Below are 27,636 nucleotides of genomic sequence, written 5' to 3' on the forward strand. Positions count from 1 at the left end.
TTTCTTTATGTAAATCAGAACGGATTCGCTGGATCTCGCATAATCCGATTTTGGTCTTTTTATGTGAGGCCTGTTCCCTCTCCAGGGCCTTCTCCAGAAGCTCGTACTTGTGATTAGATTCTTCCAGTGACCCCTTCTGAACTGCGTTGTCATTCATTTGTATCAAATACTTCTCTGTTGCCTCTTTCTTCCCCCTTTTTAGTGTTTCAATTTCCCGGTTTTTCTTGTCTATCATGTTTGATTGTTCTTTGATCGTCTCCTGTGCTCTTTTCAAAGGAAGACTCAGATCTCTTTCCTCCAGGACTTTAATTTTTTCTTTCTGATCGTGTACTTTCAATCTCAGTTCCGTGCATTTAGTCTCGAGTCTGGTTTTGTCTGCTGTCAGCTCTAGTCTTTGTTGTTCAAGTTTTTCTTTATATTCATTATATATTGTGCCAAATTTAGAGGGTACATGTTGAGTCTCTTCCCCCCTCTCGGTGTACCTGTTTTCCGTCTCAGCCTGCAGGTCTTCCAGCATAGCCTGAAGGTTTTCATTCTCGACCTGCATTGTTTTTAAACGGGATTGATGTTGCTTTTCAAGCATCTTAATCTTTTCCTCGTGAATATTGTTTTTTTTGGAAAGTTCTGCTTTTAGATTTGACATTTCCTCCAGAAATTTGCCTTTCTGTTCTTTCAGCTTTTTAATTTCGAGCTCAAAGTGTGTTTCCCTAAAAACCAATTGACTCTTACATTTTTCCTTCCTTGCCTGGTCGTCAATCTCTTTTTTGGATGCCGCCAACTCTTGCCTCAAATCTTCATTCTCTTTTTTGCGAGCCTTCAATTTCTCCCGTAACTTCAGGTTTTTATCCTCAAGAGAAGTTGTGTCTTTCTCCCAGAGGACCCTTTCCTGCACCTGGTTTTTCAGCTCCTGTTCTAGAGCCAAAATATTTTGTTTCAGGTTCTTCACACACTCCATTGTTGTTGCCATTCCTTCATGCACTTTTTCACCCTCTTTTTTCTCCATTGTATTCTTCATTGCACTGATCAGTTCAAAATACTAAATCAGATATTGGACTACTGGGAAAAATCTTTTATGATCAGATATTAGGATACGAGGAAATACCTTCTAATCAGATATTGGGATACTAAGAAAAAGCGTTTAACGATAGATAAGGAGCCTATATGAAACGGGACATTTCTTTAATCCTGCTTTGATGTGACATTGTCACTGTGACATCATCACATTCTGTGACATCACCCGCCACATTCTGTGACCACATTCTGTGACATCATCACATTCTGTGACATCACCCGCCACATTCTATGACCACATTCTGTGACATTAACACAATTCATTCTATGATGTACCTGTGTGTTGTGCCATTAAAATAACTTTTTTAAATCAGTATGACTTTTGTCTCTCATTTGTTTTAATGTATTTTATTTAACTGCAATGTAATCTTATTCTGATGTGCACTGCGTGGTGTATAATCTGAAATAATGACAAATAAAAAGTCCATCTAATCCAATCCAATCTATAAACTATGAATGAGAAGAGGAATCAGTCGTTACCACGGCAACAGACTGGGAGCTAAGATGTACAAAAAGCTGTATTGGTTTTTTTAAATTACATTTCATAAAGCTATAACCGTTACATTACTTGATATGTAATTGGGAGATTTTTTTTTATCCTTGTTGAGTATTTGTCTGTCCTGCTGTCAGACCGAATAACCCACTGTTTTAAATAGGCTATTTTACTCTCAACGTTTCCCAACACAACACGAAAGTGTTTCTGATATCTCAACAAAAGGAGTAAAAGTTAAGACCATTGGCTTTGATTATTTCACCTTCGATTGTGAGAAATGTGTAGTAAAGGGAGCAGTTTATAACACATCCATATACTGAGTATAACATGGTGTAGTATGGAAACGTACAAGTGCCACGCCAGAAAAGGAAAAAAGCTTCAGTTTCATGTTATAACGTGAAAATCAACTTTGGTCTCAAGCAGAGGTGTGATGTAGTCGTACACTTTTTCCACAAGCGTCATGAAACGGTCCGATGCTGGTGTAGAGCGGGGCACACATTATGCCCTCTATCTGATGTGATTATTTTCCTTCAGCTGTTGGAATTGAGGCTTTATCTGTGGTTAACACATGCTGCTAATGAGAGATATGTCTTTGCGTACCCTAGAAGGGAGCCAAAAGACCACAACCTGTGTGCTTTTGACTCTCTTCTAGGGTACGCAAAGAATCTCGTCATGTCTCAACCCAAGCATGAAGTTCTTAATTTTCTACCAGCAGAACTGAAATCAGCCCCAACTGTGAAAATTTTTAAATCCAGGTTAAAAACACTAATCTTCTCCTGTGCTTATGATTGAGCTCTTTTAAAGCACTTTACATTTTAATCTTTAATTTGCACTCTATGGCCTTTTAATGATTTTAAAGCTAATCATTATTTTATGCTGCAATCTTATATTTAATGCTCTACTCTAGCATTTTATGTATGTCTTTCTATTTTTCTGTACTTTTCTGTTTTTCTTATGGGGGGGGGGGGGTTAATTGTATGTTGTAATGTTTGTTTTGTGTAAAGCACATTGAGTTGCCATTGTGTATGAAATGCACTATATAAATAAAACTGCCTTGCCTTAATTTGTGTAAATGAGCCAAATATTACAGAGCCCCTCTGGTGACATGGTCTAAAAAAAAAACAACTGTGGCCACAATATAGCTAAAACGTGCGCATGAAATCCTAAATTGTGGCCACGAAATAAGTATAACGTGCGCACAAAATATTAATATCATTCCTGGACAGCTGGGTAAGCAAATCAAGCACACCTTCTCTAGAACCTGCAATAGCCTACGTATGGAGCCCCGTACCTACTGTACATGATGTCCTTAACCCTTTATTGGGCAAATAATTATATTTGGTAACTTCTGTAAATATCCCAAAATATTCTTCTTTCCTTCCTCCCTCCCTTGTTCCTTATTTCCTCCGTCCTTCCTTCCCTCCCTCTTTCTCTCCTCCCTTCCTTCTTTCCTTCCTCCATCCCCCTTTCTTTTTCCTTCTTTCCTTCCTCCACCCCCCTTTCTTCTTCCTTCTTTCCTTCCTCCATCCCCCTTTCTTCCTTCCCTTCCTCCATCCCCCTTTCTTCCTTCCCTTCCTGCATCCCTCCATCTCCCTTTCTTTCTTCCCTTCCTTTAAATTAGTGTCCTATAAAGGGTTAAGGTGAGTGTCTTCTCTTATTCTGTTCTAGTCAAAATCTTGTTATCCCGCATTTAAGCAGTTATTTATGTTTTATGTCTGTTTGTGCTCGATTTGCTCACCCAGCTGTCTTTTAGTGATTTGCAAGCTTATTTTTGTTGTACAACTTCTTCAGGTTTCCAGGACAGTGTGAATAAAGTGAGCACAACATGAGAAGTGTATTTTCCAGATTTTATTGTTTTTGTACACAAAGAACTCAGGGTCTTGCTTCCATCTGGTGAAACGATGAAAACCTGTAAGACAGAAAAAGAAAGCTCATTAAAATTCAGCTTTAAAAAACATGTTTCTTTGGTTTGCTGGTAGAGATTTTAGTAACGATGCAACATTTGTGCATCAATTAACAGACACCGTAACAGTACGTTCTATCAATGGGATTTATTCATTTTGGGCTTTAACCCCCCTTGTGTCGTCCTCCTGGGTCAACTTGACCCCATCTGTTTTGACTGTTCCTTCTTTCCTCCCTTCCATCCTATCTTTTGTCCTTCCTTCCGTCCTTCTTTCCCCCTTCCCTCCTACCTGTCTTCCTTCCCTCCGTCCTTCTTTCCCCCTTCCCTCCTACCTGTCTTCCTTCCCTCCCTCCTTCTTTCCCCCTTCCCTCCTACCTGTCTTCCTTCCCTCCCTCCTTTCCATCCTTCTTCCTCCCTCCCTTCCTTCTTCCTACCTTCCTTCACTTGAGGACAACAGGAGGGTTAAAACATTTTTTGAATAGGCCTAAAAGTTGTGACTGATTGAACCTTTATTTATTTATCACAATTTTGGATTTGAATTTGGATTTTTCTATCAAGTTTAATTTCAAGCTCAAACTGATTCCACATGCAGGTCATCATCATATTTTCAGGAATCATAGTTAAATATTGGGGTTTCAACAATTAATCAATTGACAGAAATTTAATCTGCAACTATTTTGAAAATTAAAACAAAGTTTATAATTTCAATTTCTTAAATGTGAATATTTTCTGGTGTCAGTAAATTGAATATCTTCAGGTTGTGGACATTTTGGGAAACGGTGATCAATATTCTTTTAGAGACTTTACAGACTAAATCAACTAAATCTTAATGAGGCAGATATTAATTTCAAGCTTTAGTTTTGGATATTGGATATTCATCACTGCTTTGTTAACGTTTTAAATCGACAGTCATTCATTTAAATCTCAAACAGGTGACGGCGTGCATGAAATGCTTCAATCCTTCTCAGACAAATGCCTCGATTGTCTTCAACCGAAAGGACTCCCTGATCTGAGGAACCGGAGCAGAACCACAGAACGTGGCTCTGAACCGGCGACCCCCAGAACCAGACTGAGTCCTGTTCCGACTCGTCATCGTATCATCACCGAAGGGACAAAACTCAAAACCCGTCACCCTGAGAGTAAACCTCTGTCTTGACTTCAGAGCTCCTTGTTGCCTCATTCGGCTTTATTTCCTATTGTAAAACATTTTGTAGTGATGCATAAATAAAGTTTATTACAGACGCCAGAGTCTGTTGTCAACATTTCTGGTTTTAAAAGATACAAATACCTAACCATATTGCTCTCCTTTGTCTACTTAATGCATTCATTTCAAATTAAGCGTTCACATAAAGTAGTATTTTAAAGTTTAGCACCAGTTACATATATTTGATCCTTTTTCTTAATTCAAGTTTAATATACATGTTTTTATATTTATAGGAATGTATAATGATGAAATTCACAGTTTACTCTTTAAAGTTAAACTGTAAAAGATTATGCCTGCATTGTATATCTTGGGTCTGTGGTTTGGTTTTATATACATATTGGGTATAGTAGCTGCCACATTGGTCAGCCCCTAATTAGTTTAGCACTAATTACATCACTGTCCAGGCCTCGGTACTCCACTCATTTAACAATCACTACCATCATGACAAAAACAGTACAAGCTTCAGTTTCTGTGCATTTAAAAACAGCTAAAACTAAACAGTAAATTAAACTGCATGGAAGCAGCTGATGTAGCCGTTTGTTTGAGGAGTATTACAGAAATTAGATCTGTAGTAATGTCTCACCCTCTTATGCGGTGGGTACAGGTGCTCCCTGGGGCATGACGGGCACCTCTGGCTTGGCACCCTTCTGCTCAGACACGGGTGTGGTGGGCAGGACCTCGTCCTTGGGCTCCACGATGCTGACGTGGTCGGGCAGGGGCTTCTTGGGGCCGATCTTACCGCTGGGGTCCCAGGGCAGCATGATCTTCACCTTGATGCCGAGCACACCTGAGGATGAGAAGAACCAAAATATGAGATGTTTTAGCTCCAGCTGATATCTAAGCTTTGAAGCCTCGTTAGCTGATCAATTAACCCTCCTTTTGTCCTCCTGGGTTAGAATTTACCTGCTTTGCTTTGACTGTAAAGCATAAGGTCAAAATTATTTAGCTAACTTCATTCCAACATATTACAAGTTGTACATTTATTTTAGAAGATTATGGTCAACAGGCCTCAAATAAATGAAACTACACCTAATCTTTGAGTTAATACCTGCTGTACTCAACAGGAGGGTTAACTAGATGACTGACAAAATTAATCAGTAACTATTATGATAACTGATTTAGTGTTTTTTTTAAACAAAACTCCTCAAATTTTCTCGATCAAGCCTTTTTAAATTGTCATTTCTACTATTTTCCCCCTCAACCTGCATATAGAATTATATTTAATTAGTGTATAATCAACCTGAAACTAGAATAATCCTTTTATATCTACATAGGGAGAGTGCCCCCTTCCATATTTCTACAGTGGCCCAGAACAGACAAACCAAACACTGGCTTCTCTCTTTTTTTGGTGACCATATGTTCTCCTACAATCTTGGTGGAAGGGGGGTGAGGAAGGGGCATTTAAGTTTACAACCGCACCTCTATATGCCAGTAAATCTGACAACACTGCACCTTAAAGTTCTGGACTATCATGGGGGGGGGGGGGGGGGTGCATATTAAAAGGCATCAACAGAGGACTCCACAAACATTATCATATCCACCTAAACTTTTTTCTACCCTTCTCAGACAAATGCCTCTGTGTCTTCACTAGGAAAGGACTCCCTGATCTGAGGAACCGGAGCAGAACCACAGAACGTGGCTCTGAACCGGCGACCCCCAGAACCAGAGTCCTATTCTGTCTCGTCATCGTATCATCACTGAAGGGAGGGTTTGTGGACTGCCAACTATCATTTTGTTGGTTTCAGCACCAATAAACGGACTATCATAGAAGGACAGGTGTGAAAACATGCAGGTCAAACTGCTGCTGGACTCACCCTGCCTCAGCAGGACATGGCGGACGGCTGTGTCGACGTAGTAGTTGACGGGGTCTCCGCTGTGGATCATCAGGCCATCCACGAACTTCATGGACTTGGCCCTCTGACCCCTCAGCTTACCGGACACGACGACTTCGCAACCCTTGGCGCCGCTCTCCATGATGAACCTCAGAACACCATAGCAAGCCCTGAGAGACGGGAGGCAAGAATAGACTTAATATACAAGTATTAAAAGCTGGTTTATAGTATATAGTCACTCTAGATACAACGTGTTAGTATATAGTTTAAGTAAATTTATGATAGTTGGTATTAATTTGGGTAGAATTTAGCATTAATTGTACTTTAATTAGTTTTATAGCAAACAGAAGCAACATTGGTTTGGTAGTTTTCTTAAGGCCCAACTATGAACTTGCTTCGACCCTTCTCAGACAAATGCCTCGATTGTCTTCAACCGAAAAGACTCCCTGATCTGAGGAACCGGAGCAGAACCACAGAACGTGACCCTGAACCGGCGGCCAGCAGAACCAGACTGAGTCCTGTTCCGACTCGTCATCGTATCATCACCGAAGGGACTAAAACTCATTTGTTCTTATTTCTAATTGCTTATTTATCATTAACTCACTTCAGAGGAAACACCTCACACTTTGTTTATAAAGGCAACATTTTATAAAAAGATATTTGATCTTTTCTTTTTTTCTTGATTCAAGTTTATGTACGTGCATTTAGTGGGAATTTACAATTAATACATTTCCAGTGAAATTCATTTTAGTTTCAGTCCACTGAGGTTATTTTACAAATTAAAAGTTTATAGTTGAACTGTATAATATCACAGCCTTGTTTGTTTCATGTTTGAAGATTATCAACCCGTTTATTGATATTTGATTTTACTAATCTTGATATCGGCCCCAAAAATCTAGTATCAGTCGAGCCCGATCAGGAACCAATTCATATTAAATAAATCCCATTTAACATTATGAGAATAAAAACAGCAGCAGCAGCCCGAGCTGGTCAGTGAGTCGTTCCTTTCGCTACATACAGGGCTTTTTCACCATTATCTGACATTTCACAACTGGCAGATAAACCGATACTGAAACATAACTACTACTGTCTTGTATTTGATGTTTGTAGATATTTGTAATCGTCTTCTGTACTGCTTTCACATCATCCTGAGATGTAGAAATGAAGCTGAGTGAGAGGCTTGCATGTTACTATTAATAAAAGGTGAGCTTACCTACGCACAGCCAGACCTCCCAGCAGCTTGTAACGCAGAGACTCGGCCTGAGCGATGGCGCACAAACCACGAGTGGCAACTTTCTCAGCATAGAGCTAAAAGAGAGGAGAGATGATTCAGTCAAACATGATGCCAGCAGTGAGAGTCAGGAGTAGTGACATGTTTCCTTTACACTGAATTTAATACACATACATAAACTAGCCTAAAATCTCACAACTACTGTCGAGGATGTTTAATCTTATTCGTGTCTCGTTCCTGGAGATTAAAAAGTACACTCCTGAAATCGCTTCGACCCTTCTCAGACAAATGCCTCTGTGTCTTCACTAGGAAAGGACTCCTTGATCTGAGGAACCGGAGCAGAACCACAGAACGTGGCTCTGAACCGGCGACCCCCAGAACCAGAGTCCTATTCTGTCTCGTCATCGTATCATCACCGAAGGGAGGGTAACGAGGTGTTCACTGTGCAGGTGTTCACTAATGTTTAAATATGACAGCTGTTACTAGTTTGTTGACTTTATTGATGCTTTTAGCCATTTTGCTTTGATTTGAAAGTCAAAAATGAAATTAATAATCTAATTTTAACACCAGGAATGAGACTTTCTGCATCCAAGCAACATAAAAAAACCTTGCTATTGCCATTTTAAATCTCACATTAAACATTTGAGTGAGCATAATATCTTCATGCGTCTCCATCTGAGGTTTCTTACCTCCACGCTGCCCTCGGGGAAGCCGAACCTCTTCTGGACCACAGCGGTCAGCTCTCTGATGCGACGGCCCTTCTCTCCCAGAACATTCTGGGTCCTAAAACACAGAGAAGAAGAAAAGCTCAACATGATGCTCATTAAATTCAGTCCTGATTATTATACAGCGAGGCCATGAGCTGAGTATATTAAAACAGTTGTGTGCTTGTGACTGCTTGAATGCAAAGATTCATATCTCACAGCTGGAGGAGTGATGCCTCAGATCCATGAATTTGAAGACTTAAAAAATTAGGTGGCACCTCTATCAACCCTCACATGGTGTTCAGAGTCAAATTTGACCCATGTTTAACACCCGAGAGCAGCAGAAACACCCTCAATGCTTTATTTCCCCTTTTAGCCTTAAATTTGATGACCTGTAATAATGTCACACAGAAGGCTGTTTGACTGTTTGCTTTAAAAACAATAAAGTATATTGTTGGATTCGTCACATTTAATACAACTCATTATGTTATACAGTGTGGTTGTGAAAGCATAGAAACTCTGCTCTCTGAAGTCTTGTTAAGAATTTATCACTCATTTATTTAACCCTCCTGTCGTCCTCCCGGGTCAGATTGACCCCGTCTGTTTTAACTGTTCCTTCCTTTCTTCCGTTTGTCCTTCCTCCCTTCTTTACTGTACTTACTTACTTCCTCGCTTCTTTATTGTACTTCCCCTCCTTCCTTCCTTCTTTCTTTCCTTCCTCCCTCCCTCCCTCCCTTCTTTCCTTCCTCCCTCCCTCCCTCCTTCCTTCGATCCTCCCTCCCTCCCTCCTTTCTTTCTTTCCTTCCTCCCTTCCTTCTTCCCCGTCATCCTCCCTCCCTCCCTCCTTGACTCGAGGACAACAGGAGGGTTAAGTGATTATGAGGAAATACTGTGAGGGGTCAGAATATGAACAGTATGAGAAGGTTAACAGTTCCAAAGATATTCCTCACATGTCAAGTAATCTATCAGGAATTTGGGCTCACATGTAAGACTGACTGGATGACACCAAGTTAACCAATTAAAAAGGCAAAAGTTGAGTCTGGTTTAACTTTTACGTTTGGTAATCCTGCTGGACTGGCCTCATTCAAATGATGAGGACTGTTTATATCAGCACAATCTCAGCCCAGCTTTAGGGTTCAGACCCCAGGAAACATCCCTATAGAGGTCATTCAAACACTTCACCCACTGATTTACCATCATGTGTCTGCTGTCAGGATCATCTATTTCTTGTCTATTTTACTCATACACATCTCAAAAAAAAAGAAAAAAGAAAGGTAAGTAACCCTCACCTTGTGGCCAGGATGATGATCTCAGTCCTGGTTGGAGTCACACGCACCTCCACACCGGAGTAACCATCCTCGGCAAGCTCACGAGTCAGGAACTCGTTCAGCTCGGCCTTGAAGATACCGTCTGAGACGAACTGCGGAGAGACGAAGAAGAAGAAGAGTTAGCTTCAGTATGAGGAAATACTAGCCTGTGATTATTAAGATAAAAAAATGAGTGTTAGAAAGCTTTAATTTTGAGCTGATGCAGACTTAAAAACTAAAGATGCCCCGCAGGCCGCAGTAACAGCAGAAATTTAAGTTATTGTGATAAGGAATTTGACTTTAATGCTGCTTTTATAACTAGGAAAAGACAACTCTTAATGATAACATACATATTACAATATCCAATTATATAGTCTCATGTCAAGACACTGCTATAACATGTGCAGAATAACTATTTAACTGATTACACACATCTAATTACCTCATATATCCTTATTGTAATAAATCTTCCTGTTCATACTAACCACTGCAAATGCATTTAAACGCATCTGTAGCTTCTATGAGTTGAGGCTTCAGCACTCTGAGGTAAACTTTTTTAGGTGTGGTGGAAGTACAGTAACAAACAAAAACAAAAAAAACACTATTTGTCTGATTTGGATGCTGAAGCTTCATATCAGTTGATGCAGATTGTAAAGAAATATTAAATATGCTCCACAGACGATGAAAACAAGATTGCAATAACAGCCAAAATGTAATTTATTGCAATGAGCCGTGTCCTTAAGGGAGTATTCAAATGCACAGATTGAAATGAGGGATACTGCACAATCAGTATTTAGCTGATTATACATGTCTAACTATTAGTTCTGTCTTAAAAAATGAAAGTCAGGTGCTCATTGACACTAAAACAGGTTCTCCTCCTCACTGTAATAAATCCTCCTGACCATTACTAAGACTGACACACTCCTAGTTTACCACAAAACATGCATTTAAAAGTGCTTTTGTAAGCTTATATAAAGAGTAAGCAGTATGAGTAGAGTATCAAAATGATGGACTTTGCCACTAAAAAGACAAACATCTAATTATTCCTACTTGATTTGACTCACTTTGGATGCTAAGGTTTATGGTTTAGCTTCAGATAAACTTTTAAATACACTACAGACAGAAAACCATATATACAAATAAACTATGAAGCTTTTTTAAAAGTTGATTACCAGGCTGTAACTTTGCTTTTTGGTCTCTTAACACTTATAAGTTTGAATATTAACTTAATCTACATGAAATGAGGAGTTACAAGCAATATTTCACACTGTATAAAAAGCTGAATTAACTTCAGCAGTATGAGTGGAGTAACAAAAAAATAGACTTCGGCACTAAAAACCACTTTTCTACTTGATTTGACCCAATTTGGATGCTAAGATGATCATTTATTAGCTTCAGATCAACTTTTAAATACATTTTCTCACAGGAGGAGGACTGTGTGCTTTTTTAGCCTCCCATCACTTAAACTGAAAGCACATTATGAAGGGAATGTTCTATTAATTAACGGATTCATTGATTACAGCCAGAAAACCAGATGTTAATAATCACATTGGCTGCTTTAAGTCACATTTAAGAGCCGCCTTTTTTGTAAGGTCAATTCATTTCCTATAACAAGCAAACACGATATTAGTAGGCTGTAACTTTGTCTTTGAGGTGTCTGAACACTTTACACCATTAATAATTTGATTTAACTTCTTTAATTACACGCAAACCGGCTCTGTAACATTTAAGAGCTCATGTCGGAGGATTCAGCCATGTTGCACAGCCGGTAGCATCTTAATCAATCCTACCGTTACCGGAGGATTATAACCTCCACAAACACCTCAGCGGACGTTAAATGCTTTTATCCAAAAGGACCGATTGTCATTTTATACATAAACTCGCTCCGTGAGACTAAATAACGCAGATAAAACAGCGCTAACCTTCCTCTTCTTGGAGATTTGCACCGCCATCTTCGATAGGCCGCAGACAGGAAAGGACCATCAGAGGAAGCGGAAATGGTTTTATACCAGTGTGTTTGTCACTTCCGGTGAACTCCTGGCCGGCTGGGATTTGTAGTTCTTTTCTCACACGCGTTATTAGACGAGTTTATCGATCATCTGAGCAGAAGATCAAAGATGGTTTTACATCTTAAACCCCAACTGTGAATATTAATTAATAATATTAATAATAATTAATAATATTAAATCCAGGTTAAAAATATTTCTCGTCTCCTGTGCTTATGATTGAGCTCTTTTAAAGCACTTTAAATGTTAATCTTTTATTTGCATTATATGTCCTTTTAATTATTTTAAAGCAAATCATTATTTTATGCTGCAAACTTATATTCAATGCTCTATTCTAGTCTAGTTTTTAATTTTTTTTAATTTTTCTCTCTTTCTATTTTTCTGTACTTAGTTTTTATTTGTATTATTAGTGTTTTTTGTTTTTAATTGTATGTTTTAATGTGTCCAATTTTTACTATTATTGGGTTTTATTTTTATTTTTTCATTATATGAAATGTGCTATTGCCTTAAATGCTGCTTCACATACTATTCAGAGTCAAATATTACCTATTTTTATATTTTAGAGCTGTAAAAATACCCTACACACATTTCTTTTAGGTGGACATTCATTATTAAGTGATGGGGGAATTTATTAATTTGAATTGGTGTAGAGACTATTATGAGAATATTATCAGTATGTAAGGGTTAATAATAAACATGTACAAATCATTATCAGTGTAATTATTATCATTGATCAGGAACATAAATTCTGATGCAGTTTGTGCAAAGAGTAGTATGAAGTCTTTGCTGCACTCTGGTGGATTTAGAGAGGAACTACACCATAATACATGTCAGCTAAGACACGATAACGCAGTAAGACTTGGAGTTGATACCACATGATCAGAGGTGGAAAGAGTACTGAAATATTTGACTCAAGTAAAAGTACCACTACTTTGATGAAATTTTACTTGAATACAAGTAAAAGTACTGGTCTAAAAATATACTCAAGTAAAAGTAAAAAGTAGCTTGTTAAAAAAATACTTTGAGTAAAAGTTACTTAGTTACTTTTATAACGGGGGCGGCTGTAGGACAAAGTGATGGCTCATAAATCTCTAACTAGTTGTTTTAATTAAAGATAAAGGTATACATTTACAAATTCAGCTTCAATGACAAAATATGTCGACACACAACATTTAAAACATTTATGTAGATATGTGTCATTTTAGTGAGACCATCCCATAAAACATTTTCAAATCACACAACCATTAAATTGAAGATGGCATAATTGTGGATTCTGTAAACCCGGAGCGATTTTAGACTTTTTTTTTTGGATTTTCTAACACCCCTAAAAATAAATGATAAACCCTCCATAGTCTCTAAATATTGTGTGGGAAACACTGAATGATTATTGGGGGGTTTTTAAAACATGTGCAGGGCATTGAATGTCAAATTCTCATTAGGAGCTGAGCCCCTCTAAAGCTCTGATCCTAGTCCTACAATCACCCTGTTGTAAACCAACAGTCATACTGCATATCTATGAATCACTACGGGTCAAAGTCACAAAAGCAATAACTTTTCTTTAAATGACCCAAAGAAGACCAAACTTTTAAGTACCCATGTTTAAAAGGCTGTTCCCCTGTGCAGCTTTCGCTCAATTCTCTCATTTCCGACGCTGTCCTTTTCACGTGAACGCATCATGCTCAATGCCTCGTCCTACACGAAGAGTGAGAGATGACAGTACAACGTCTAATCGCGACTAATGGACATTTCTTTTAGAGTTTGTTGTGTTGTGTTAGAGTTTATATGTCGCTATGAGAGCTAGCTGCCAGGTGTAACAGGCTGCATGAATGTTAACTTATTGTATCATGCTGGTTAATGATTCTGTACGATACTCTTTGCTTTAAAAAACATTCGGCCAACATTTTTTACTCAGTAACGAATGTGATTTAAAATGTAGCGAAGTACAATACTTCACACAAAACATACTTAAGTAAAAGTAAAAGTACAGATTTTTAAAACTACTTTAAAAAGTACAAGTACACAAAAAAGCTACTCAATTACAGTAACGTGAGTAAATGTAATTCGTTACTTTCCACCTCTGCACATGATAAAATAAAATACATCTACATGACCAAACTAAAGCAGTCAGACATGAACATTATAAAATGAAAATACAAAATAATTACACTTAAGCTGTCACATTTAAATACAGTAAATACTACAACTTATTATATAGGTCTGCTTTGACACTGATAATAATAATTATCCGTGATTATAATAAGTATTTCTATTAACCCTTACATACTATACAGAGTCAAATATGACCTATTTTTACATTTTAGAGCTGAAAAAATACCCTATACTCATTTCTTTTAGGTGGACTTTAAATGCAAATGTCCAAATTTGAACTGTGTTTATTGAAAAATGCTAAAAATCACAAATCTTTATACTCTTTATAAATCATAAATCTTTATTATAAAATGTAATCCTGGACCATGTACAGTGACTGAGAATGTCTTTCCATAGATAAATATAATACACTGTTTGCTCTCTGACAGCTTTATTAAGGATTAATTAAACATTAATTAATGACTGATGGGGGAATTTATGAATGCGAATTGGTGTAGGGACTATTATGAGTCAGAATATTATCAGTATATGGTTAATAATCATTGATAAGGAACATAAATTCTGATGCAGTTTGTACAAAGAGTAGTATGAAGTGTTTGCTGCACTCTGGTGGATTTAGAGAGGAACTACACCATAATACATTTCACATCAGATACGGTAACAGAGTAAGACATGGAGTTGATACCACATGATAAAATAAAATACGTCTACATGACCAAACAAAAATAATTACACTTAAGCCTTCACATTTAAATACAGTAAATACTACAACTTATTATATTGGTCTGATAATAACAAGTATCCGTGATTATAGTAGTAGTATTCCTATTAACCCTTACATACTATCAGGAACATAAATACTGGTGCAGTTTGTACAAAGAGTAGTATGAAGTCTTTGCTGCACTCTGGTGGATTTAGAGAGGAACTACACCATAATACATGTCAGCTAAGACACGATAACGCAGTAAGACATGGAGACGGTGGAGTTGATGCCACATGATAAAATAAAATACATCTACGACCAAATACGATCTATGACCAAACTAAAGCAGTCAGACATGAACATTATACAAATAAAAATACAAAATAATGACACTTAAGCTGTCACATTTAAATAGAGTAAATACTACAACTTGATATATAGAGGCTATGTATATGCATATATTTAAACACTAACAGCTCTTTTCACTCACTGTCTTTAAACATTTGTTTTGCATAGCAACACCGAGGCAAATCCCTTTTTTGCACAAACATACTTAGGCAGTAAATCTGTTTTGGAAGAACAACAATAAGAAATACTGAGAATTACTGTTTCGTGTGGCCCTGTAGGGGGCGGTGTTGCACCCTGCTTGCTGCTCGGACCTCTCTCTGTCGCTCTCGTTTTTTGTTTTTTTTTAATCTCTCGCTCTCCGGTCACGGGCCTCCCTCTGTCTTTTCTTTTGTACAGTCTACGATCTTTGCCTGTCTGTTCTGTTTTTAACAGGAAGAAACACTTGAGAGCATTTGAGTATTTGGGGAGGAGTGGGAGGAATCATCAGTCTCTCTGTAGCCACTGACCGAAACCCGACCAGGGGAACTTTTCTTGTTTTCTCCAGCATGTTTTTGAACGCTGGGTGTAGTTTGATATTTTAGTTTGTGATGGAGATTACAGGTAGTCTAGTTTTCGGTTTTGTTCGGTTGAATTGATCTTTTATTTATTTTCAGCTGAGATCTCCACTCCAGAAGTTGCACCACATGAATGACATACAAAAAAACAACATGCAGTACAAACGTACATCAGATTAAAAGACAGTGGTGGAATAGACAGACTAACACTGGATGATCCTACACATATACTGCCTTAAATATACATCCATACCACCTCCCAACCCTCTATCATAGCATTCACATCACATCGCCTCACATCACCCCATCACCATGTCAACCTACCAAAACATTCATTCTGTCATAAATATAGTTTCAGTCACACATCCCAACACTCGCATACATCCATACACTGGCTGGAGTCATAAATGTACATTAATTTCCATATACAGACTATCACATTTTAGGGTGCTCGAGGATGCCCGTATTAGAAATAATGATTTGCTGAGGCTGTTTGTTGAAAACATGTGACAAAAAGTACCCCTGAAGTGTCTTTCCTCTGTCTGTTCGATCATTATAGGAAGGAAGCTGCCTTTGTCCAAGCTGTGCAGATTGTCATCTTTTTGCATGATGTGTCTAAAAAGTGTTTTATTGGATCCACGCCAAGATAAGATATTCCTTTATTAGTCCCACAGTGAGTAAAGTTACAGTATTGCAGCAATAAGTAGAAAGAGCATAAATAAAAAAGAATAAAGAACAATAAGTAATAGGTACAAAAGCAATAAAAAGACAATAGTAGTAACAAAATATAGTAAAAAAAAAAAGTAACATTATGTACAAGAGTAATATTGGTGTTGGTGTCTCAATGCAAAACATTGTGTAGGGTACCCACATCTAAAAACCTTCACAGGTGCTCGATCAAAAATCAAACTTTAAGCAAAAACTAGACAGAGAATGTTGCTTTTGTAATTAAAGTTGCCGGGACCTTTTCATACACTGTGCGGATCCTCTTTCTGGTTTTTAAAAATTCACCATATGCCAAATTATTTTTGAGGTGGTGCAGATGAAATGACTCATAGTGCGAGACAGACAGAGAATTATGATCAGTACGTTTCCTAAATAGCATAGTATGTCATTTATAGTCATGATTAGATCTAGGAAGTGCATCCTTTGTTTGGAGATTTCAGTAGATAATTTGATGTTCTTATTAGTACAATTAAGAAGTCCATTTATTCATTATGACTACCTGAGATGACCCCTGTTGTCATCTGGGTGTTTCCTCTCTGCAGGCTCCTATAATTGTATTAGCTTAGTGCATCCAGCCTGATGTACTGACAGCTGTAGTCTCTCTGCCTCTGTTCCCTCCTCTTGATTTGGTTATGCTTATTTACTTACTTTACTTTCATGTACTTTCACAACCCTCACACACCCACATTGTCCACTAATGCTTCACTTACACTACCAATACCACTGAACTCCACACCCCACACTTTAAATATTTAGTCATCCTGATAAGTTGTAATAACAATTTTGTCAAAACTCAGACTACCTACCTGTTCAGCCTGGCATTTGATTGATAAGAATTGTTCATAGCCCTTCTTTTATTTTATTTGTTTTGATTTATGTTATTATTATTCATTTTGTTTTGTTTTTTTTGTTCTATTTTATTTTATGTTATTGTATTATTATTATTATAAGATTTATCTTCTTATTGATGTTATTCGTCTCTTTCTTTTGTTTTTTAAAAATCTTTTTTTGAACCTAGTTTTAGTCTTTTATTGAACTTCATTTCTTTAATTTCATTTTACTTTTATTTTCTTTTTAAGCTATCTTAACCTAGTTTTTTACTTTGTACTTTTAATAAACAACAATCATTTTTATCATTATTTTTTCTTTTGTGCATTGGTCTAAATATTTGACCTACATTAACCTGTATGAAAGGAGGATATATAAATAAAATTTGATTGATTGATTGTCTGAACTTTTTGTCTAGAAACAGGAACATGACAAGGTGCCTGGTTTAAAATACATTTATTTGAAAGATGACTGTGTGAAACCTTCACTGATCAGCAGCTTTTACATCACAGAATGACATTGCACATTAACTCCATTCATTATAAATTACACAAACAATTCAATCTCATGTTTACCTGCAAAACTCATGACATCAGTGTACTGTGTTAGTAAATAACAGCACACTAACACATTATACACATATAGCCATTACATCAGCAGGTTAACATCATGATCATGTTCATGATAATAGGAAGCACTGCTCGGCTGTAGAGTCAGGATTGCAGTATTGAGGACATATGCTTCAATACTGCCTCAATACTGCACGTGAGACTAAATTCACTTCCTATACACTCTTATCAAGTGTTTACCACAATTCACCAGTATATTGTGCAACACCAGTCCAGTTGTTGGCAGTAGTGCACTTATAGGCTGGTTTTAGAATAAACGATAATCCACTGACAAGAGGAAGTTTAAGTAAAGGTTTAAGAAGTTTATGAAAGTTGATTTTGAGAAATTAATGTTTGATTCTTAGAAAAAGACAGAAACCTTTCAAAATAATATTGTTTTATGACTCTAATGTACAGTAAACCGACATACTTCTAGATAATGGAATTGCTTTGTATTTCTCATCTCAGCCTTTCAATGTGTGTTTGTTTCCATCAATGCCACTACCTGTAAAACAGTAACGGACACACAAAATGCAGCAAATTCAGACTATCTGATCAAATAAATAAAATAAGCTTGAGATGTGGACTGTCTTCGTAGTTACATATACTTGAACACTGCAACAGTTACTGGAAAGATGTCACACAAGTAGACATAAATAAAACAAATTCAACAAAAGCAAGACTAAACAAATAAGTCTTGAGCTGTTTTATAAAAGTATCCCTCCCACATAGTAATCAACCATAGTAATCAATGTCAACCTTTAAGAGTTTTCATCCTTTGCTGGATGATTTATAGCTGCAGCGCATTTGGCTTTTTAAGCCACATTAAGCTTAATGGTTTCAAGTTCAGCACAGTCACCAAGCACTGCATCAACCTCAATGAGTTCATACAGTGTTCCTCGACAAGAGTCTGCAATCCTGATGGCTCCCTCAGTCGCTGTATGTCCACATAGATCAGGCCATTAAAAAAGTTCAAGTATAAATCCCTGAGGAATCGTCTCTCTCCCGGAGATGAGTTTGGCAGACAGAGTAGTCTCAGCACACATCACACACACATTAATTCTCTTTCTAAAGCACACTTTGCCCATGCAGTACATCTTCCTTTAACTACAGAAGACAGCAGTAAACAAATCACTACCTCTGGACCGGTAAGCTGTGATGGAAGTAGTACTTAGGTCCTTTACTTATAACAAGTGAAAGTGGCAATACCAAAATATAAAAACACTCCATTACAAATAAAAGTCTTGATTTCAAAATCCTATTTCAGTAAAAGCACATAAGTATCATTTGCTAGGTTTGCACAGCTTTTCTTGTTAGGACATTGCATTGACTTCACTGAGAACAGCCCAATCCAAACCTTATCCAGAACCTCAGAAATTACATTTGGCCTCATTGGGAATGGGCTTTGGTCCCCCTCAGGACAACAGGTCCCGACAAGGTTGGTGTTTATACTGGGGTGCTCCTCAAGAGGCAACAAAAACATGCAGGCACAGACAGAGAGAAAGACACATACACAGGTACGTTGTCCTACGTCACTTTTGGGGACATTACATAGAACCATAACAAATAAACTTGATGCAGGAAGTCAGTTTATAATTCAGTTTTGATTAAAAAAAACCTACATTTCACTTGCTGTCTTTTCAATGAAGTTCAAAAGTTCTTTTTTGAGGGAAATATATACATGTATTATAAATAAGTACACACACACACACACACACACACACACACACACACACACACACACACACACACACACACACACACATACACACACACACACACACACACACACGTGTTTTTCCTCTTTCAAGTATAAGGACCTGTTAACCCCCCGGGGTAGACTACAGATAAAATCAACTTGACTAGACTTCACTTGGTAGTAATCCGGTCTCTTTGAGAACAGTATTGACCACCAATATGAGGCGGTCGCTGTACTTCAGTAGTCTGCCGTCATAAACCAGCTGCTCGGCTTTCATCTCTGGTGTCCCGGCTCTGTACAGACAGGAAACAGAAACATATCAGTTATACACAACATGAGCTGCTAGTTTCTTCTCCACTTTGCAACTCTGCATCTGAGAGAATAACTGGACGGGTTATTTCATGATTTATGTCACGACCATCAGTTATAGTTATTACAACTTTTCTGAGAAGTTGCATTTTTTTCCTGAAGAGTCAAAAGCCCTCAGTATTACAGAGTACGCATCAGCCTCTGCTGTCATTCCTACTGCAAAGAACAAGAAGCTTGTTAGACACAAACTGGAGATAACATGCACCAGATTTACTGACATTATCCAAAACTGAACCTGAATAATTAAAGGAACAACCAAATTGTCATTCTTAGCTTCAGCTTGCTGTTAGCAGTGCATACAACAGAATTTAGATGTTTTTTACTGAAACACTTCTTGGGAATTGTATTCGGCTTTGCTCCTTAAGGAGGACATATGATGCTTTTTGTGATTTTCTATTTGTCTGCTGTCTTCTTCTGCACTGTGCAATTCTGCATCTGAGAGAATAATTGAACAAGTTATATCATGATTTATGTCACGACCATCAGTTATCAGACACACAAACTGTAGATAACATGCGCCAGAGTAACTGACCTTATTCAAAACTGAGCCTGAATCTGTAAGTGAACGACCAAATTGTCATTCTTCAACTTGCTGTTAGTGGTGCATACAAAATAATTTTAGACCACTTCTTGAGAATTGTTTGGCTCTGCTCCTTAAAGAGGACATATAATGCTTTCTGTGATTCTTTTTATTTATTTTATTTATTTTTACTTTTAACCTTTTTGATGTTTTGCATTATTTATCATTTCATGATGCTCTCAACACCATTGTAAATGAGGATTACTCCTCAATGGTCTCTCAAGGTAAAATAAAGTTTGATAATCTTTACATTTAGCTTGTTTTGCTTAAATCATTTTTTACAAAACATGTAATTCTAGAAAATAACCTCACTGTGCAGAGACAACCAAAATATATATATTGATGAATGTGATTTTATATGTATTGTTGCTGTTGTTAGGACCCCAGGAAGATGATCAAGCACTTTGTGGAAAGTAATGTGGACCCAAATAAAGAAAAATCATACTATCCTATAATAATAAATTGATTATGTTTGAGTTCTGGACCAAACTCTAAATTTGAAGATGTCATCTTGGACTTTTTTTTTGTTATTTGCTGAAATTTTATTAACCAAATGATTCATTAATTGAGTAAACAATCAGTAGATTCATCAATCATTAAAATAGTTGTTAGTTGCACATATGATTTCATTAGAAGTACAAGACCAGCAGTCTACCTTGTGTGGTACATCCGAGCTATATTCCTGTCAATCCAGGCACAGCCTTTCTCTGAATCCAGCAGTCCGTGGACGGTAGGTTGGAAGACAGCTCGGGGGTTAACGATGACCTTGTAGTTGTGATATTTATTCTCTCTTGTGACGGGTCTTTGGTGGAGGTGAGCCAGGATGTTCACCCCAGGCACATACTTCCAGCCAGGGCTTTCTATAGGTTGCTTTTGGGAGGCTGAAAGAGGCACTGTGATTGTGTGGGGGAACACATTATTCTCAAAAATGTAGCACTTGTTGACACCATATTTCTTCTCCAGCTGTGGCAGCAAGTCCAACCAGCTGGTGGTAGAAAAAAGAACAGGTAACACTTTTTAAAACACTTTATAGTTACAAACTGCATACAGACAATTAGTAAACGCTCCAAAGCATATGCATAAGGCTTAGTGTGGCATTTATGAACATTTACAACTCTCAATATTATACATTGACATTTAAAGATTGACTGCAGTTAATAGGTATGTATGACTAATTAACATAAAAGTATTTTAAATGAAAGGTAGCGTCTTCTACATTTTCTGCTGACCATGACATGTACAGAGCTGCTACTTCCATAGTTGTGATTTTAAATCTCCTGGTGATTGTTATTTAATTTAATTTAATAAGTTGTTTAATATGTGTCTGAGGCCTTGAGTTATCACTTTAGAACTGGGTTAAGTAAAGTGATTACTATTATAAGTTGTGATTACAGAATGCATTAGTAAGTATTAAGTGATGTGTGTTCATACAAACTTTTATTCTTCTGTGACATAAAGTGATGCTTTATTACAAAAGTAAATTATCTCATTTAGTAAAACAAGCAGTTTCATGTGTCTACCTGTCGACAGACTGGGGCAGTATGAGCTCGTCTATATCCTGCAGAGACACGTATTTGGACTGGTACATGTATCTGTATAGACAATCGTTGAGAGCGGGGATCTGGCCATAATAATGGATGTCACCTGGAGAACGCGCAGGCTGCCAGTCGTGAGATGGTTTCAGATGTTTGGATATTGTCCAAGGAATCACTTCTACTAAACCTGAGGAGACATTTGAAGAATTAGGAAGGACACACATCATACAAACTTCCCAAGGAAGACAACACAATGCAAGTTTATATTCAAGTGGCAAAGTCTTTCTGAGGTAAGCATGGCTCATGTCTGTGAGGAGGAAAGGAAACATCAGACTTTTAAAATAAGATAAGATAAGATGACATCAGATTTCCGATTTGGAAGACTTGTGACTTTTAGCTCAGAAGTTCCCAACCTTTTTGACCAGTAAACCCTTAAAACCACTGGCTGTGACCAGTTCATCCCAACAGTGTTTTTCTTTTCTTATTTCATTTTCATTCATTTTTACAGAGTCCCCCTGGGGGTCATGTGGTAGATTTGTAAGACCTGCCTCTGAATTCACAGTCCGTACACATGGATTACATGCCCTCCTCTGGATGACGGTGACCTCATCCACCCAATAAATTCAACTTTATCTGCTTGACTGCTCAATAAATACTAAATTACACATAAAAGCTGCGAATCAATTTAACTGATTTCACTATCGTTAAATCTAGATAAAATCTTTGGCACATTGACTGTATCAGAGGCAGGAACATCTTCATACTAAAAATCGTGGACTTTCTTTCTGAGATTTGTTTATATGAGCGCCCCAACAAAGTTTTTTAACTGCCCAAACTTATTAAATCTGTGGTCTCAATCACCTGCTCACGAAGAGGTGCAAATGCATGAAATTTGATTTTTAGTATAAATAACACCCTCAAATGTCCATATAATATTCAGCTCTGTTTGTTTCAAACAGTAGTTGGTCCGTAGTCATACTAAAAGAAGCTGAAAAAATGACTGAAAATATGAATCCATCAGATCAGCTGTGTACCTCAACAGAAATAAAGAGGCAATGCATGACGGAAGATTAAAAAAATTAAAAAACACCATACTCCACCTTTTTTTGTGTAGTAGTCCAGTACACGCTGTGTTTCAGGGCTGCAGTCGCTCTTATAGATGGCAACTCTGCCCACCCCCAGTAACTGCATCATTTCCAAACTCTGGACCAACTACAATACAACACAGTATTTAGTGGATGAAAATGTGCCCACAAGTCTTATTTCATCCTTCTGCCTGTCTGGGTCAGGATGTTTGAGAAAATAAATAAGTGTTAATGTGATGTTACCTGCAGGACGTTGTTGTAGTCATACATGGTGGAAATGCAGACGGTGAAGTCGTAAGGTAAGGGAACATTCTTGTTCTGGTTTTTTACCTCCAAATATACCGGCTCGTGTAAATCTAAGAGGCCACAAAAAAAGATATATTTTAGATATATTGTCACATTTGCATTTCTTTTTCCATTTTAGGGTTAACGAACGCAACTTGTCTAGAGGTTATTGACAGCACATTCAAATAGGAAAGAAGTTTGAAAACACTTGAATAGTCGTCACCAGGGAAGAAACCATATGTCTGTTGATGTCTGTATGTGGGTTTAAGGACTGCACACTCATTGAAACACACATCTAAAACTCATCTAATTACTTGCTGTCAAGTAAAAACTGGACTTTATATAAAAAGGTTTTTACATCTTCAGTCTGTTGCAAGAGCGGAACATAAGGTCAGCTGGTCAAATGTTCGAATCCAAAGTCAACACTGACTGCTGCAATGTAGTTAAAAAAGAAAAAATCAGCGCATATCTTTCTTGTCCTCTTCCGCTCACAAATGTGCAGAATGATCTTTGTGCAGAGATTGTTTTAACACTCATCTGCAACAAGAAACAGGTGTAGGACATGTTTCACAACTAAACAAACGCTGACATATTGTCCTGGCAGGATGTGACAGCAAGAACTTGACTAATGCTATCTATCCATTTACCTTGAGATTATATGAGACTAATTGAAATATAATGTAAACAAACGTTTAGCTTTAGAAAGACTGTTAAAAGAAGTAAAAGCAGCAAGATAATATAAAATAATAAGGCCTTAAGGAAAAGGAAACTAATTTTGAGTAGCAATTTCTTATCTCTCCACAGGAACACTGGTGAACTTCCTATCAACAAAATAAGAGAACAAGCCTCTCCTCCAGGTCCTGATGCTGATGAATGTGAGTTCATTGCATCCGAATAACACTGATAACATGTCCTCTAAAAATAATCAATGTATTCTTTGTTAGTTGTCCTGGGTGGCTCCAGTTTTAACGTGTATCATTGTGTGAGCGTAATCACGACACAATTCCTGGCTGGCCCAAAGTAAACTCCCTTGAATAAATACAGATGAAAAAGAAATGGCTCATGGTTGTTAACACACACAGACAAAGGAAATTCCAATCCAATGCACAGAAGCTGAGACAGTGTGTGTAAAAAACTGTCCTATCCTGTTGTGAAGAATGGCAGACTGTGCACAATAGCTTCAGGATCAATTAAGATTACATTTCCCTAGATAAAGGAAATTCACCTTCAAGGAAAAGTGTTGGCACTTAAACCACTGCCTTTTTTCCCATGCCAAATCCAACTGTCCTTATACTGTCTGACTATAGTCTATAGTAAGTATACTGCCTTAATTAATTAATTAGTTATTTTGTCAATTTTTTTATTTGTTGTTTAGCACCCTCTACTGGTGGGTTTTTATAGCAGTAATTTAGGTCACATAGTATGTGTCTCTAGCTGATGACATCATCAGTAAGCAACTAGGCAGTCCTCCATGTTGGAACCAAGGGAAAGCTCATGCCTTTTTTATTGGACATCATCCTGATATCCAAGCGTTTGAAAGCACCAAACACGCACAGTAAATGAATGAACTGATTCATATTGTTTTCTGCTATTTGATGTTTTATAGACCAATTAATAGAATGTGAATCCAGAAAACAATCTGCAGATTAAATTATAACAGCTGTGGGTCAGGAGGTAGAGCGGTCGTCCACCAATCAGAAGACTGGTGGTTCAATTTCCGGCTTCTCCAGTCCACATGTCCATGTGTTTTTAGACAAGACATTTAACCCCAGAATTGGTATAAATGTGTATGAATGGCTAGTTTCCCTCTGATGACAGGTTGGCACCCTGCGTGGTAGCCCCTGCCATCAGTGTATGAATGGCTAGTTTCCCTCCATGGGTGAATGAGACGTAGTGTAAAAACACTTTGAGTGGTCATAACGACTAGACAAGCGCTATATAAGGACAGTCCATTTACCATTCAAACTGTTAAAATACATGTTGTCTCCTGTAATCTTCAAATAATATGACACAAGTTATAATAATGTAATAATAAAGAAGCCTTGGTACCAGAGCTGGGGGCATTGTTGGTCACAGCGATATGAGAGGGCGTCTCACAGCCTTTATGAATATCACACATGATGTCCGCTGTGCCGTACGAGAAGTCAAAGTGGTTACTGTGGATATCACCGACACCTTTAGAAAAGTACAGTTTCTCGTTGCAGCACATTCTACAGTGATAGTTTTGATCCTCGCTTCTCAGCACCACGGAAATGACACGAACCTGGCACACCAAGAGGAAAAGAAAGAGGATAATATGTTATTCAAATTTTATCTTTAAAGTAATGTGAATCTTTGCCATTTCAGTAAAGTAATTTGAGTGATTGATAGACTGATAAGATAATGTGATAATGTGAGACTCTCACTTGTATTATTGCCATGTTGCACCCATGGGTGCCACAGATATTTAAACCTGCTCACTAAAGTTGCCTTAAACTATGCAACAACAGTGATTGTGTACTTTTATTGCAGGTCACATTGTGTGAGACTCAGGCTCAGTCTTTGGTCTCCAAAGTTCGTCTGTCAGCGGGTGAGTCTCACAGTTAGATCTAGGACACTGTTTTGCATTGATGACCAAAGATTTCATCAAGTTTTTCAATTTTTGTGGGTGGCAGACCCCCAAATTATGGATGTGTCCATGACCCTGACCCCCATGGTCCTGCTTGACACACATGCCTGCATTAGGCTATTATTAGTCATACTTCTATTATTATTATCATCATTGTTAGTTATAATTGTGCTTCCACTTGGCTGCCCATCTTCTGCTTGAGATTTCTTCACATTAAAGGGGAGTTTTTACTTTCTGCTGTCGCTAACTGCTGCTCATATGGGAATAAATGGGGTCTCTGTAAAATAAAGAGACCTGTTCTGTGTGAAAAGTACCCTGAGGTAACTTCTGTTGTGTATAAAAACTTAATTTAATTGAAACAGAACAAAATCACACAGTGTAAAGAAGCTTTAACTTCGGCTCACTTCACTGACCTGTCTTTTTTTGCGGTGCTCCATATAAGCCGATAACAGCAGCGTCTTTTTCCCATTGACAGCCATAAAGGCCACCTTTTCTTCCTGAGAAACTGCACAAATGACAAATGTTAAATTCATTTGGTGCCTAATTGCTCAACATTGTTAACAGTTTTCTTTTCACAAACCACACACTGCTTTGCACTCACACCAGAGTAACAGCAGAAAGCAAAAGAAAATTCAGCTGGAGTGATCACACAGTTAAAGCATCATATTTGTATTATCCACAATTTCTATCAGTAATAATAACTGCAGGGATTTGGGAGCCTGCTGACATTTCATAAAATAGTACAGACAGGTTAAAAAAATTGAGAAACAAGCAAGCATAATTGTGTGGCAGTACTACTGAACATTTCCAAACTGATTTCCTGCCACAACTGAACTTCTCTGACTCTGACCTTCCTGTAGTAGTGTACACATCGTTTTCCTGTGCTAAGATACACTTTTACCAACATTTCATTGGATACTGTCACTTACTTTACCCACAAATGAAGTGGTTCAGATAATCTGAATAAACTGTTGTCTTGTCTGCATCTTGCCTAACAGTCTGGGTGCTTGTGTTTCTTACGATGTGTGACAGATTTGTAGTGATGTCGTTCCCAGATCTCAGCAATTAAGTAACATCATCAAAACTGATTGAAATGATGGCGCAAAAAAAAGAAATAAATCCCAAATTGCTGGGTAGTTTAAATTATCTACCCAGACATATATTTCAGAGAAAATGTGCCATTAGGTTCCAGTTGATCTTAAACCAGCAGTCTGGTTACCGTATGAACAGTGAAAGAGGTTTTCCTCACTGTAATCATTGCTCCTGCTTATACTGACTATTAAAAGATCTTCAAATGTGCTTTCAATGGAAGAGATGGACAACATCCACAGTGCGTCCATACAGTCATTTAAAAGTACATGTGAAGCTTATATGAGTCTTTTTTACACAGAAGACAGACTGTGGATTTTTTCCCCCATCACGTCTTCTAATGCTAAGTATAAGCAGGAGGAATGATCATAGCAAGAAAAACAGGTTTCAATGTTAACTTGGCTCCTGACTGTTGTTTTAAGACACACTTGAAAAACGGTGAAGTTATCACTTAATAGATATCTGTCTTAAGACAAAGTCTCATATAACAAGTAAGCAAACATAGATAAACCTCAATTATTTTAAAGCTAATTATTATTTTATGCTGCAATCTTATATTCAATGCTCTATTATAGTATTTTATTTATCTCTTTCTATTTTTCTGTACTGTTTTTATTATTAGTGTGGGGCGTGGGGGGTTCATTGCATGTTTTAATGTTTCTCAAATTACATGTTTTTCTGTTTTATGTAAAGCACATTGAGTTGCCATTGTGTATGAAATGCGCTATATAAATAAAACTGCCTTGCCTTGAAAGGAAG

At 37.5% G+C, this 27,636-nt stretch overlaps 2 protein-coding genes and 4 non-coding genes across 6 annotated transcripts; all 6 read right to left on the minus strand.

Moving 5' to 3' along the window:
* Nucleotides 1–3,397: 3,397 nt before the first annotated feature.
* On the minus strand, nt 3,398–11,727 carry rps3 (ribosomal protein S3). The gene is made up of 7 exons (XM_053321560.1): nt 11,668–11,727; nt 9,728–9,858; nt 8,424–8,517; nt 7,717–7,811; nt 6,486–6,673; nt 5,255–5,458; nt 3,398–3,473 (listed from the first exon to the last, which is right to left on the minus strand). The coding sequence occupies exons 1-6, from the start codon at nt 11,695–11,697 to the stop codon at nt 5,259–5,261; spliced, it is 738 nt and encodes a 245-aa protein (XP_053177535.1). The 5' UTR covers nt 11,698–11,727; the 3' UTR covers nt 3,398–3,473; nt 5,255–5,258.
* Nucleotides 4,427–4,576, minus strand: LOC128361083 (small nucleolar RNA SNORD15). Its single transcript, XR_008321565.1, has one exon. It is a non-coding gene; the product is annotated as a small nucleolar RNA SNORD15 (small nucleolar RNA).
* LOC128361082 (small nucleolar RNA SNORD15) lies at nt 6,229–6,374 on the minus strand. The gene has a single exon (XR_008321564.1). It is a non-coding gene; the product is annotated as a small nucleolar RNA SNORD15 (small nucleolar RNA).
* LOC128361084 (small nucleolar RNA SNORD15) lies at nt 6,905–7,054 on the minus strand. Its single transcript, XR_008321566.1, has one exon. It is a non-coding gene; the product is annotated as a small nucleolar RNA SNORD15 (small nucleolar RNA).
* On the minus strand, nt 8,010–8,155 carry LOC128361081 (small nucleolar RNA SNORD15). The gene has a single exon (XR_008321563.1). It is a non-coding gene; the product is annotated as a small nucleolar RNA SNORD15 (small nucleolar RNA).
* Nucleotides 11,728–19,483: 7,756 nt separating the features above from the next.
* On the minus strand, nt 19,484–26,288 carry LOC128359973 (uncharacterized). Its single transcript, XM_053320286.1, has 7 exons — nt 26,202–26,288; nt 25,230–25,443; nt 23,139–23,251; nt 22,911–23,022; nt 21,796–21,997; nt 20,931–21,260; nt 19,484–19,619 (listed from the first exon to the last, which is right to left on the minus strand). Exons 1-7 carry the CDS (start codon nt 26,265–26,267, stop codon nt 19,490–19,492), a joined length of 1,167 nt encoding a protein of 388 aa, XP_053176261.1. The 5' UTR covers nt 26,268–26,288; the 3' UTR covers nt 19,484–19,489.
* Between the last annotated feature and the right edge of the window lie 1,348 nt (nt 26,289–27,636).

The sequence above is a fragment of the Scomber japonicus genome, chromosome 6 (assembly GCF_027409825.1).
Source record: "Scomber japonicus isolate fScoJap1 chromosome 6, fScoJap1.pri, whole genome shotgun sequence".
In the NCBI taxonomy this organism is placed as follows: domain Eukaryota; kingdom Metazoa; phylum Chordata; class Actinopteri; order Scombriformes; family Scombridae; genus Scomber; species Scomber japonicus.